This window comes from Herpailurus yagouaroundi, unplaced genomic scaffold (genome assembly GCF_014898765.1).
Source record: "Herpailurus yagouaroundi ecotype Mexico unplaced genomic scaffold, PumYag 184, whole genome shotgun sequence".
Lineage (NCBI taxonomy): Eukaryota > Metazoa > Chordata > Mammalia > Carnivora > Felidae > Herpailurus > Herpailurus yagouaroundi.
The window spans coordinates 8134431-8148504 of NW_024412415.1; the positions used below are offsets into that span (position 1 = coordinate 8134431).

Genomic DNA, 14074 nt, shown 5'->3' on the forward strand with positions numbered 1-14074 from the left:
ACACACACACACACACACACACACACACACACACACACACACACACACAGAGTGAAATCTGAGTGAGCTCTGTGGATTGTACCACTGTCGATTTCTTGATTCTGATGGTATGTTATAGTTAACGCAAGATATTAAACATCAGGGAACGCTGGTGAAAAGTATATGGGACCTTCCTGTGTATTTTATTTTTGTAACTTCCTGTGAGTCTCTACTCTAAAATGAGTAAGAAAAAAAAGAAAAAACAGCCAACAGTACATTGGTGAAAGCAATAGAGAAACACATTCCACATGTTTCTCTTTGTGTATTTCTTTCATGGCATTTGTTAATGTAAAATAGATTTTAGAAAAACACTTAATAAAGTCTTTGTCAGTGTTTTGTTGTATACAATGGAGCAGTAGGTTAGAATACCCAAAAGGTATGAATATGTGTCATACCAGAAAGAGGTTCCCAGTGGTCTGCTGCAGGGCTCTTTTCGCTTTTTGTTGTTCTTTTCATCAGTGACTTTCATTGAATCTGAAATAAGCAAATATATCAAGTTTCTGGTTGACTGTAAACTTGTAGGCATAATGAATACAAGACACCACAGAATCAGAGCCAGAAGAGATACTGATAACCTGAAAAATGTTGGGCTAAATCTCATAAAATGAAATGTTTTAAGGGCTATATCTGGGGCACCTGGGTGGCTCAGTCGGTTGGGTGTCAGATTTCGGCTCAGGCCATGATCTTGCAGTCCGTGGGTTCGAGCTCGTCACCAGGCTCTGTACTGACAGCTCAGAGCCTGGAGCCTGCTTTGGATTCTGTGTCTCCCTCTCTCTGTCTGCCCCCTCCTGCTTGACTCTCTCTCTCTCTCAAAACAAATAAATAAACATTTAAAAAATTAGAGAAATTAGGGGCACCTGGCTGGCTCAGCTTAAGTGTCTGACTCTTGGTTTTGACTCAGGTCATGATCTCACGGTTCGTGACTTTGAGCTTCACATCAGGCTTTGTAGATGGCCCACGAACACATGATGTTGATGTTCAACATCACTAATTATTAGAGAAATGCAAACAAAAACTATAATGAGATACTATCTTATACCCGTTAGGATGGGTACTATCAAAAAACAAATAAAAACAGAACATAACAAGTGTTGACAAGGATACAGAGGAATTGGAACCCTTGTCCACTGTTGGCAGGAATGTAATATGGTATAACCACTATGGAAAACAGTATGGTGGTTCCTCAAAAAATTAAAAATAGAATTACCATATGATTTAGCACTTCCACTTCCAGGTATATATCCAAAAGAATCGAAGGCAAGATCTTGGAGAGATAGTTGTACAGGCAGTCATGTTCTTAGCATTATTCACAATAGCTAAAATGAGAAAACAACTCAAGTGTCCATCCAAGATTGAATGGGTAGGCAAAAATGTGCTATATAAATACATGGGAATATTATTCAGCCTGGAAAAGGAAGAAAATTGAAATATTCTACAACATTATACCACTTGAGGCATAATGCCACTCATGAAAAGATGCTGTATGATTCTACTTCTATGAGGACTTAGAGGTAGTCAGAATCTTAAAGACAGAAAATATAATGGTGGTTGTAAGGGATAGGGGGAAGGGAGAATGGGGAGTTATTATTTAAAGGTATACGGGGGTGCCTGGGTGGCTCAGTTGGTTAAGCGTCCTACTTCGGTTCAGGTCATGATCTCATGGTTCATGAGTTTGAACCCTGCATCAGGCTCTCTGCTGTCAGTGTAGAGCCCAGTTCAGATCCTCTGTCTCCCTCTCTCTGCCCCTCCCCTGCATGTGCTCTTGCTCTCTCTCTCAAAAAGAAATAAACATTTTAAAAAAACAATAAAGGTGTAGGGTTTCAGTTTTACAAGATGAAGAGAGTTACAGGGATGGATGGTTGTGATGATTATACAGTGTGAATGTATTTAATGCCACTGAACTGTACATTTAAAAATGGTTAAGATGGTAAATTCTATGTGTATTTTACCGCAATAGAAGAAACAGATAAACAAGTACGTAAAGCAAATTGAACCCCTTGTAGTAAAATTTCTGCCTTATAGACCTTTTACTCAGCAAGCAGATAATAGTAAGAAGAGAAAAAAACTGCAGTTCATTAACTTTGGATTCCCATAGCTTGATCCAGATATTTTATGCAACACATCTATAGAGTCCTTTCTTTGTAGTTTATTTCCTTTATAAATTGCTGTGGTCTAAGTACATTAGTTCACACTGACCCCAAAGAAAATATTCCAAACAGACTTGGAAGTTACTTGGTGTATCAGTTAGGATACCTTTAGCTAACTCATCTGGATTGGACAATAAGTTAAATGTATTATCTCACTTTACAAGTCAGGGGAGGCAAGTGTCAGAGTTTATTGTGTTTTTTCTATTGCTCTACTTTGCCATCCTTAGTATCTGCTTCATCCAAAGGCATGGCTCCTCGTGGTCATACGATGCCTTTCAACAACTAGGCTATGTGTTTCCCTGTTCACATCTGATGGAAATGAAACAGACAGCTGTAGATGAGAGTCTGTTAGGAAGGAGGAAGATCTGAATGCCACAGAAATGGCAAACTTTAGGATGAGATAGAATAATCGCAAAGTGCTGTGCAAGTTATCCATAGTTTTTACCATTACTTTAATCTTGGCTTTCAAACCAACTTTTACAGGAAGCTGAAAACCAATTGAATTCTTTTGCAGTCTGGGGCACCTGGGTGGCTCAGTCAGTTAAGTGTCGGACTCTTGATCTCAGTTCAGGTCTTGATCTCAGGGTCATGAGTTCAAGCCCTGCATTGGGATCCACACTGGGCGTGGAGCCTACTTTATAAAAATTTTTTTTTAACATTTATTTATTTTTGAGACAGAGAGAGACAGAGCATGAACAGGGGAGGAACAGAGAAGAGAGGGAGACACAGAATCTGAAACAGGCTCCAGGCTCTGAGCCGTCAGCACAGAGCCCGACGTGGGGCTCGAACTCACGGACCATGAGATCATGGCCTAAGCCGAAGTCGGACGCCCAACCGACCAAGCCACCCAGACATCCCTGAGCCTACTTTAAAAAAAAAAAAAAAAAAAGAATTCTGTTGCAGCCTATCTGTTGAGATCACATTTATGTAATTAGATCGATGAAACCAAACCTATAGGAGAGTCCTGGACACCTACTTATGTTTATATATTGGTTTTCTCTGAATTTCCCACAGAGCTATGGAAGCAACAAGATGGCACTTCCTGGTGTAGACTGAGAGCAACTGAACATTGTATATCTAGCAATATATTTGCCACTAAGACACATTTCCCTTCCATAGGGGGTGTATTACTTTAAAATATGAGTTTCTGGAACCAAGTTTGATTATGATCCATCTTTTACACAGAACAGGAGCTCTGAGAGCACACTTTGTCTTATTTCTTTCTTATGCTGCAGTGAAAGAATGTCAAGGGAAACCCCCAAGGCTGAACTATACCTAAGCACACAGTACTACTGCTCTGTCTGTCTCTTGGGAATGGTTACTAATTGCTCTATCTCCTCTTCAGATCAGTGAGGTTATAATGTCCTACATGAAAGATTCACCCCACCTTGTGGTGCTCCAGGGTGTGGTAGGTAGGGGAGAGGTTTATAAGCTTCCCTTTGATGTTCTAATTGTCTTCTTAAAAGATTTCAGTTTTTAATTTTTATTACTTCTTTTTTTTAATGCTTTATTTATTTTTGAGAGAAACAGTATGAGCAGGGAAGGGGCACAGAGGATCCAAAGCAGGCTCTGTGCTTAAAGCAGTGAGCCTTATGAGGGGCTCAAGCTCACGGAACCGTGAGATCATGACCTGAGCCGAAGTTGGATGCTCAACCAACTGAGCCATCCCGGCCTCCTAGTGTTTTCATAATGAATGATGTGGGAAGGGAAGTAAGTTGTCTGCGTGAAGCTATTTTATTTGGATGATAGGAGTATTGGTAAAGTGGAATTAGGGAAAGTGGCCAAGAAGAAATAGTGAACAGCATATTCGCAGTAGCTAAAAGGTAGAAGCAACCCAAATGTTCACCAACAGATGAAAGGGTACGCAAAATGCATTGTATACATACAGTGGAACATTATTTGGCCTCAAAAAAGGAGATTCTGCTACACGCTACTTGGATGAATCTACTTATGCTTAAAAAAAAAAGTCAAAAGGATAAATATTGTTTGATTCTTCTTAGGTGAGGCTCCTAGAGTAGCCCACAGTCATAGAGAAAAATTGTCAAGCTAAGGGTAGAGGGAAATGGGAAGTTATTGTTTAATGGATCAGAGTTTCATGAGGAAGATGAAAAAATTCTGGAGTGGATAGTGGTGATGGTCACCCAACAATGTGAATGTACTTAACTGTACATTGTAAAAGGGTCAAAATAGTAAATTTTATGTATATTTTACCAAAGCCTTTTTTTTTTTTTTTCAACGTTTATTTATTTTTGGGACAGAGAGAGACAGAGCATGAACGGGGGAGGGGCAGAGAGAAAGGGAGATACAGAATCGGAAACAGGCTCCAGGCTCTGAGCCGTCAGCCCAGAGCCCGACGCGGGGCTCGAACCCACGGACCGCGAGATCGTGACCTGGCTGAAGTCGGACGCTTAACCGACTGCGCCACCCAGGCGCCCCAAAGCCTTTTTTTAAAAAAAGAAGAATCGAGCACCTGGGTGGCTCAGTCGATTAAGTCACACGACTTCAGCTCAGGTCATAATTTCATGGTTCATAGGTTCGAGCCCCGCGTCAGGCTCTGTGCTGACAGCTCAGAGCCTGGAGCCTGCTTCAGATTCTGTGTCTCTGTCTGTCTGCCCCTCTCCCACTCATGATCTGTCTGTCTCTCTCACAAAAATAAACATTGAAAGAAAGAAAGAAAGAAAGAAAGAAAGAAAGAAAGAAAGAAAGAAAGAAAGAAAGAATCAATGATTAAAAAGTAAAGATTTGACTAAAATCATTCATTTGATTTTTTCATTAAGCAAATATTGGAGCAAGTGCTGTTTGCCAGGTACTAATTTAGGTCTATGATACAATGATGCATAAATCAGATAAGGTCTTTGCTTTCATAGAGCTTATGATCTCATAAGGGAGTCAGACTATATATGGGAAAAGACAGATGAAGAAATAAATCTTATGGCTTTATGACTGTGGCAGGTTCTGTGAAGGAAATGAATAAGGTGAGATGAGAAAGTGATAGGGAATGTCACTGTATACAAGGAGTGGTGAGTGAAAGCCTCTCAGCTAAGAATGAGCCAGCCATGCAGAGAACAGAAGAGAGCTCTAGGCACAGGGAACAAGTAGGGTCCATGAGTACTTGATCTGTTCAGAGAACAAAGCAGCTGTCCCAAGAAAGAAGTGAGTGTTGAGAAAGGAGGGCAGAGAGGTAATGGTAGGGAGGTGACATTTATTGAGCTCCTACTGTGTGCCCAGCACTGTTTAAAGTGTCGTTTTTAAATTTATTTATTTATTTTGAGAAGTGGGAGAGGGACAAAGAGAGAGAATCCCAAGCAGGCTCTCCCTTGTCAGCAAAGAGCCTGACATGGGGCTTGAACTCAAGAATGGTGAGATCATGAGCTGCAATCAAGACTCTGATGCTTAACTAACTGAGCCATCCAGGCACCCCACCATATTGCTTTGACATCCATGTCAGGAGCTCAGAGGAGAGGTCGAAGCTGAAGTTGCACATTTGGGAATCATGAGCACTAGAAAGCATTTAAAGCCATGGAACTAGATTAAAGCCATGGACAGCTCAAGATTAGGGGAGTCCAGGGCGCCTGGGTGGCGCAGTCGGTTAAGCGTCCGACTTCAGCCAGGTCACGATCTCGCGGTCCGTGAGTTCGAGCCCCGTGTCGGGCTCTGGGCTGATGGCTCGGAGCCTGGAGCCTGTTTCCGATTCTGTGTCTCCCTCTCTCTCTGCCCCTCCCCCGTTCATGCTCTGTCTCTCTCTGTCCCAAAAATAAATAAACGTTGAAAAAAAAATTAAAAAAAAAAAGATTAGGGGAGTCCAAATCACAGGACCAAGAATAGGGAGATGAAAGAGAGATGAGAAGAGGAAGGGTGCCTGGGTGGCTCAGTCAGTTAAGCGTCCTGGGTCTTGATCTCAGGGTCGTGAGTTCAGGCCCTGTGTTGGGCTCTGCACTGGGCATGAAGCCTACTTAATTAAAAAAGAGAGGGAGAGATGAGAAGAGAAAATAGAGCATTGTTAACAAAAAGGCTCGGTCATTTGTGCATTTGATCATTTGTTATCTTGGGAAAAATGTGTTTGCTGGTTCAGGGCCAGAACTGCCTGATTGGAATCCAAGTCAGTTAAGAAATAACTACTATTGCTGCATTTTTTTTCTGAAAGGTCCTTTCAGGTAATCTCTGAATTTACCTGATGTCTTAGTCTGCTCAGGCTGCTGAAATAGAATACCATGGACTGGGTGGCTTAAACAGACATTTCTCACATTTGTGGAGACTAGAAGTCTGAGAACAGGGGGCCAGCATAGTCAGGTTCTTTGGCGAGTGTCCTGATTCACCCAGAAGGGGCTCCTGTTTTCTTGCCCTATTCTCACTTGGGGAAAGAGGTGGAGACAGACAGAAGGAGAGATTTCCTGTCTCCTCCTTTTATAAGTGCATTAATTCCATCACAAGGGCCCCGCCCTCATGACCTCATCTAACCCTAATTACCTCCCAAAGGCCCCACCTCCTAGTAGCATCACATTGGGGATTGAGGGTTCTAACATAGGAATTTTGGTCGGGATTGGGGGGATAGAAACCTTCAGTCCTTGGCAGCTAGGTTTTAAGAATTAACAGTTCTAGCTTCTGTAAATACCTTGGCAGAAAGGGGTGGGTTGTTTTTCTTTTAATGTTTACTTATCTTTGAGAGAGGGAGAGAGAGTGTGAGCAGGAAGGGAGCAGAGAGAGGGAGAGACAGGATCTGAAGCCAGTTCTGTGCTGACAGCAGTGAGCCTGATGCCAGGCTCAAACTCACAAACCATGAGATCATGACCTGAGCCAAAGCTGGATGCTCAACCGACTGAGCCACCCAGGTGCCCCGAAAGGGGTGTGTTCATAACAGGTACCTGATTAAAAAATTCTGGCTGGCTCAGTCAGTAGAACATGCGACTCTTGATCTCAAGGTCATGAGTTGGAGCCCCACATTGGGCATGGAGATTACTTTTTAAAAAATGAAAATAAATGGTTGTTTTAAAAAAGAAACAAAAAAATGTTGTTTAAAAAAATTCAGAAAGTTATTTATGGGTTATATAGCATAACTATATATGGATTATATATAGATTTCCCTTCTGAAATCATCCTGAAGATTGCTTAATAGGTAACACAGATATTCCTTTAGGAATACTAATGATCTTTGTCTCCTTTCCTTTGGAATCCAAACCTCCATGGGGCGCCTTGGTGGCTCAGTCACTTGGGTGGCCAACTTTGGCTTAGGTCATGATGTCGTGGTTCACGAGTTCGGGCCCCACGTTGGGCTCTGTGCCCTGGAGCCTGCTTCAGATTCTGTGTCTCCCTGTCTCTCTCCCCCTCCCCCGCTCGCACTTAGTCCCTCTCTTTCTCTCTCTCTCTCAAAAAAAAATTAAATAAATAAATAAGCATTAAAAACAATTTTTTTAATTAAAAAAAATAGTAACCTCCTAAGCATATAAATTCTCAAATTTGGTAAAGATAGTTAATCAACTAACCAAATTAAGAGAAAACACATCAGAGAAAGTCTTTCCCAGTTATTTCCCCCTCTAGAATTTTTTAAAAGTTTATTTATTTCAGTTATGTCCACACCCAATGTGGGGTTCGAACTCACAATCCTGAGGTCAAGAGTCGCATGCTCTCCCAACTGAGCCAGCCAGGCGCCCCTCTCCTCTAGAATTCTAATATGTACCTTATAACGAGCAGGTTAGATTTTTCTAAAATTTTTTAACGTTTAGTGGGCTCGCCTCCTTTTGGCAGCGGTAGGGGTAAGGAGTGGAGGAGGGGTGATGTTTAAATTTGTAGATACTCATCCGGCTTCTCATGCCTTTGTACCTAGTGTGAGCTCTGCCTAGAATGCAATCTGTCATCAGATTTGTCTGTCTTTCAAGACTATGTTCAAATGTTACTGAACCAGAAAGGCATACGTGCCGTACGTTTTGTTCCCCAGCGTTTCAGATGTATGATAACACTGCAAATGTAGTGAAGTGAGTAGTGTGTGTTGCTCTCCTCTACTAGCTTATGAGCTGCTGAGGACAAGACCTAAATCTGTATCTTAATAATTAGAGAAGTGGATTTTGGCTTTTTAGTATTCACAGAACCCTACCCAAAACAAAAAATGTTAGTGGCGTACTGTAAGCGAATCCAAGCCTCAAAACCGCACTCCGTTCAGCTATAATTACAAGGCAGTCACCTCCTCATTGTGATTTTTCATAGTGCCAGTAAAATCATGCAGTGGTAGCTCTTCAGCAACATGAATTGTCTCTTACATATCCTAGTTTCCAGAAAACGTATTTATTATTAACAGGAGAGAAACATGGTAAGGCCAGGAGACCATCAGATTCTCAGCATTTTTATTTGCAGCTGAAGTTCTTTATTTTCAGGGCTCCAGCATGGAAGACAGTGACTTGAAATTTGGCACAAATTTCCCTAAGTGGCCATTTTCCCAGAGCACTGTTTTGTGTAGTCCGCTTCTTTGCCTGCGTGGCACCTAAGGCTGGCACCCTGTGAGCGGTGCATGGGTTTTGTGAGATGACCTCATGTATAGAACTACTAATGGGCTTGTTTGTTTTTTAAACATTCTAAGGTAAGATAAAGGACACGCAATTGTTTCTTTTTATTATTAAGTTCTCTGATTTGCCTGAAGAAGGGACATATTTTATCAAGGTTAGGATGCCATCAATTATGAGATGCATTTCAATTTCTTGAGTGTTAGGTCTTTAAAAGCTCTGGAAGTAATGTCCACTGCTCTTAAAAAACTATTTGTTGTCAAATTTCTGTCTAGCGTCCTTTACATATTTACTTCCTTGAGAAGGGGCAAAACACTACTGAATTTCCAGTAACTTTTTGTTTTTCCCTACCAGTTGCTTTTCGACTATATGATTTGGATAAAGATGACAAGATTTCCCGTGATGAGCTATTACAGGTAGGTGGGAGAGCTGCCATGCATGCGAACAACTGTTGGGGCCTCTGCCTGCTTACTCTTTTGGGCAGGAATTGTTCTTTCTTTCAGTAAGCATTTATTTGCCACCTGCTGGTGCAGAATCCTGTCCTAACTATAAGTCAGAGCCAGATGACCTGGGGAAACTTGAAATGGCTCATTGAGTTCTCAAAGACAGATGTCTCTGCTATTTAAAAGCTAACTAAATGTCTTTTGGGTGCTGACCAGCAGAGCTAAACTATGCTAGATGGTCTAAGTCAGATAGTTGAGTTATTGTCACGTCAGCTTATTGACATCCAGGTAATTCTGATGACACTTGGGTAAATGCTGCTGTCTCGTCTGTCCTTGGCCTTGACATAACAGTCAAGGAGCTATTGCTGGGCCAGTGTACACTGAGCCACCTGCTCACTGTCTTTTGTTGCTTCTGAAGACAATTCCCTGTCTTTGCACTAGCAGTGACTACTAGCATTTCATCCTCTTAGCATTGCCCTCCCCTTCCCCTCCCCGCCTTCCTTAAATACACAGTTAGAGGGAAGATAGTTCTCCTTTTCTCTTTTCTTTAATACTTACGAATCTGGAGGACCCTAGGAGGCTAACACATTCAGGAATTTCCATGAGGAGATTTCTCTATTTCTAGATACACCTAAAAAGTAAAGTGGTTTCCACTCACCCTGAAGTAAATCTGAACTCACTCAGTGTCCTGAGAAGTCTTCTAAGCTGAAGATTACTCAGGCCAAATTAAGGACCAACCCAAGGTATTTCTATATTTCTATGTCTGAGCACAAAATTCAAAACAGTCTGCAGGTCAATGTTAACGTTCTTTGCTTTTGAGTTGGGGATATCGTTCTTCAATGAGAAGAGTTTATTTAAAATTGCTATATATGGGCTTCTGAGTTCTGAGGAGAAAAGGCAGAGGCAGTTGCTCTATAGTTGAATGTTTTCATCCTGTGGCCCAGATCTGGCTGCCAGAAAGATTTTTTGGAGTGGTGGGTTGATTTATTTTCTATTACTAGGATTTTAAAAAAGCCAGAGGCAGGGAGTGGGGAGATCATATGGCCAGAATGCCAGTCAGTGCCACCAGAGTGTTCCTCAGGGCCAAACTGACTTGAGGACAAATGTGTTCATGAGCTGTCGAGATGACAGAGAACTAGTTTTACCCTAGCAGGAAGAGGATATGAACATGTTACCAAAGTGAGAAGAAAACAAATTTCATCTTCCTGGACACTTCCATGTCCAAAATATTTGGTGATATGCAATTTTTAACTATTCATTCAGTGGATATTTAAAAGTTTGTGGTGAGTTTCTCCTAGGGGAAGACTGAGTGGTTGTTTTCTAGTATGATTTTTATAAAAAGTCCTGGTTGAACTCTTGGAGATGACAGATATGTTCATTATCTTGGTCGTGGTGATGGTTTTATGTGTGTCTACATATGTCAAAACTTAACAGATTGCACGTTTTAAATATGTATAGTTTATTGTATACCAATTACACTGCAATAAAGATAGTTGCTCTACTCATTTTATGAGGCTAGCATAACTTTGATGTGAAAACCTTATAAAGACTGCATAAGAAAATTACAGGGATACCTGAGTGGCTCAGTCAGTTGAGTATCTGACTCTCGATTTCAGCTCAGGTCATGATCTCATGGTTCAGGAGTTGGAGCCCCATGTCAGGCTCTGTGCTGACAGGGCGGAGCCTGGTTGGGATTCTCTTGTTCTCTGTCTCTCTCTGCCCTTCCCTCCCTCTCTCTCGCTGTCTCTCTCTCAAAATAAATAAACAAACTTTAAAAAAAGAAAAGAAAATTACAGCACAATCCCTTTCATTCACATAGATGTAAAAATCCTAAACAAAATATTGGCAGATTAAATCCAGCAGTGTATAAAGAGGATATTGGATTCTGGCCAAGGTGGGTCTATATCAGGAATTCAAAGTTAGTTTAAAATTAGAATATTAAAAGGGGTGCCTGCGTGTCTCAGTCTGTTAAACATCTGACTTTGGCTCAGGTCATTATCTCTCAGTTTGTGAGTTCGGGCCCCACATTGGGCTCTGTGCTGAGAGATCAGAGCCTGGAGCCTGCTTCAGATTCTGTGTCTCCTTCTCTCTCTCTGCCCCCCCCCCCCCCCCTGCTCACTCTCTGTCTCTTTTTCTCTCTCTTTCAAAAATAAACATTAAAAACATTTTTTAAATTAGAAAATTAATATACTTTGCCATATTAACAGATTAAAGAAGAAAAATCGGTCTTTTCCACAGAATAAAAGCATTTGACAAAATTCATCATCCATTCATGATTTTTTTTAATTTTTTTTTTTTTTTTTGAGAGGGAGAGAGACAGAGCGTGAGCCAGGGAGGGGCAAAGAGAAAGGGAGACACAGAATCTGAAGCAGTCTCCAGGCTTAAGCTGTCAGCACAGAGCCCAACATGGAGCTCAAACTTATGAACTGTGAGATCATGGCCTAAGCTGAAGTCGGACAGTTAACCAACTGAGCCACCCAGGCACCCCTAAATCCTTTTTTTTTATTTTAAAATTTATTTATTTATTTTGAAAGAGAGAGAGCACGCACACATGGGAGGGAGGGATGGAGGGAGGGAGGGAGGGAGAGGGGGGTGGGGAATTCCAAGCAGGCTCCATGCTGTCAGAACAGAGCCCATTGCAGGGCTCGATCTCACAAACCATAAGATCATGACCTGAGCCCAAAATCAAGAGTCAGACACTTAACTGACTGAGATACCCAGGCATCCCCCCCTTTTTTTTTTTAATTTTAGAGAGAGCGCAAGCAGGGGAGAGGGGCAGAGGGAGAGAGAAAGAATCCCAAGCTGGCTCCACCCTCAGTGCAGAGCCCAGTGCAGGACTCGACCCCACAACCCTGGGGTCAAGACCCGATCCTAAATCAAGAGTTGAAATGGAGAGTCAGATGCTCAACTGACTGAGCCAGCCAGGCACCCTCATTCATGATTTTTTAAGAAGTCATAGAAAGTGCTCGTTTTGGCAGCACATATACTAAAATTGGAATGATACAGAGAAGATTAATTAGCACGGCCCCTGCAAGGATGACATGCAAATTTATGAACCTTTACATATTAATTAAAAAAAAAAGACATAAAAACAGATAGAAGGGAGCTTTCTTACACTGATGAAAGGAATATACAACAAACCTTAGCAGATATTAACCAAGTGGGAATAATGAAAGCCCTGTTTGCTAATGAACTTCCAACTACAGCCCTCAGTGCCACTGTGGATAGCTGACTGGGCACAGAGGCCTGGACGACTACATGGGCCACTGGTCGCTGGGACCTGGATCAAGCCACTTCTAGACCCTCTTGTCCTCTTGAACAGATTGTATGAGTGATTCCTCAGACAACACCACTCCTATCCCCACAGAGCACACATGCTCAATGCAGTTCTCTAATTCTAAAAATGAAACACCTCAGGAATAATTGGATGCAGATCTGAAGAAGGTGCTATTTGAGGATGAATTTGTCTAGTCAGCCACAGACGATCGGGGAAGATGGCAAATGACTTGTCCATTTATTATTTTTGCCAGGATTGCCTCTTTCTATTAATCCTTCAATATGTACCCCTATTTGGGGTACAATTTGTACTCCAAACGTACACCTTCCAATTTTCAAGAATCAGTTTGTGAAAAGAAATAACCAGTGTTGATGCAAATCCATATTTCAGCTCTTTTTTTCTTTTCAGAAAATCCTGTAATTTACTTTTAAAAGTCTGTGTCATGAGATTGGATAAGGGTGTAAGAGGTGGGGGAAAGGAAGGCTTGTGAACAGCTGGGCTGGAAGGCCTTTCTTGTGGAAAAGCTCAACTCTTATCTCTGAAGACAGAGGTGGCTGACTACAGTAATGTGAGGCATCACAAAAGCACCCTGTCCCTCGTTTCATATCACTACGGTTGCTTATTGTGCTTAAAGTAGCAATTTCCAGAGTATATTTATGCCCTAAAGAATTGAGGGGAGGGGGGTTCTTGGTTATGTGTGAAACAAATTTGGTGAAACAGTGTTCAAATTCTCTTTACTATAGCCCTTTAAATATTTTTGTTATTTTTCTCAAAAGAAGGGTTTAGTATTTAAGCCTTCAAGTGTCTTTATGTTTCTTGACTACACTTGAGAAATAGCTGGTTTAATATAATCCGCTGCTTCAAAGAAGACTACTGCATTCATGTGGGGTTTCTAGAAAGCTCCACCAAACTGACTTAAACCAATAAGGAACTAGTTTGCCTCATGCAATAAGAAATCTTGGGATAGATTATCTGGGTTGGTGCTGTACCTGAGTGACGTCCAGGAATCAGGCTTCTGTATTCTTGCTCTGGCATGCATAGCACATACGACTTTCACCTCATAGTCGCAAGATGGCTGCTACGCCACCAAAGCATCATATTTATATTCCAGACAGGAAGAACGGGAAGAGCAGAATGCAAACGACTCTCCCCTAGTGAAGCTTTGCCTTCCTTTCCAGTGACCTTGCCAAAGAGTTCTGCTCACATCTTTATCTAGAATGGCCTAGATGAGAAGACAAGGGTTTCAGCGTTCTGGCCGTTATATTTAAGGACATCAAAGGAAAAGAGGGTGGGAGTGAATTTTCCTTTAATCTTCATAAAAGAGTTCCCCTGACCCCCAAGTCTCCTGTAATTCCTGGCTTTTGGTCTTGCAGGTGCTACGTATGATGGTCGGAGTAAATATCTCAGATGAGCAGCTGGGCAGCATTGCAGACAGGACCATCCAGGAGGCTGATCAGGATGGGGACAGCGCCATCTCTTTTACAGAGTTTGTTAAGGTCAGTCAGTCACCTCTTGGTTTGAAAATGTTGAAAAGCTTTAAAATTGTTGTACAGGAGGGAGGGAGAAAAACATTCAGATAAGAACTTGGGACAGTATCTCCTCTTTTGACCTGCATAACTGTAATTGGGTTTTGTTTTGTTTTGTTTTGTTTTGTTTTGTTTTGTTTTGTTTTGTTTT

The 14074-nt window shown here is 41.7% G+C and overlaps 1 protein-coding gene and 1 non-coding gene across 2 annotated transcripts in view; both read left to right on the forward strand.

Annotated features, from left to right (window-relative positions):
* CHP1 (calcineurin like EF-hand protein 1) overlaps positions 1–14074 on the forward strand; it is a 46900-nt gene that overhangs the window by 30758 nt on the left and 2068 nt on the right. The window contains exons 5-6 of the mRNA XM_040492330.1: positions 9032–9093; positions 13771–13893. Coding sequence (XP_040348264.1) covers positions 9032–9093; positions 13771–13893 — 185 coding nt within the window. The remainder of the gene's footprint in view (positions 1–9031; positions 9094–13770; positions 13894–14074) is intronic.
* On the forward strand, positions 12083–12191 carry LOC121042181 (U6 spliceosomal RNA). Its single transcript, XR_005796026.1, has one exon. It is a non-coding gene; the product is annotated as a U6 spliceosomal RNA (small nuclear RNA).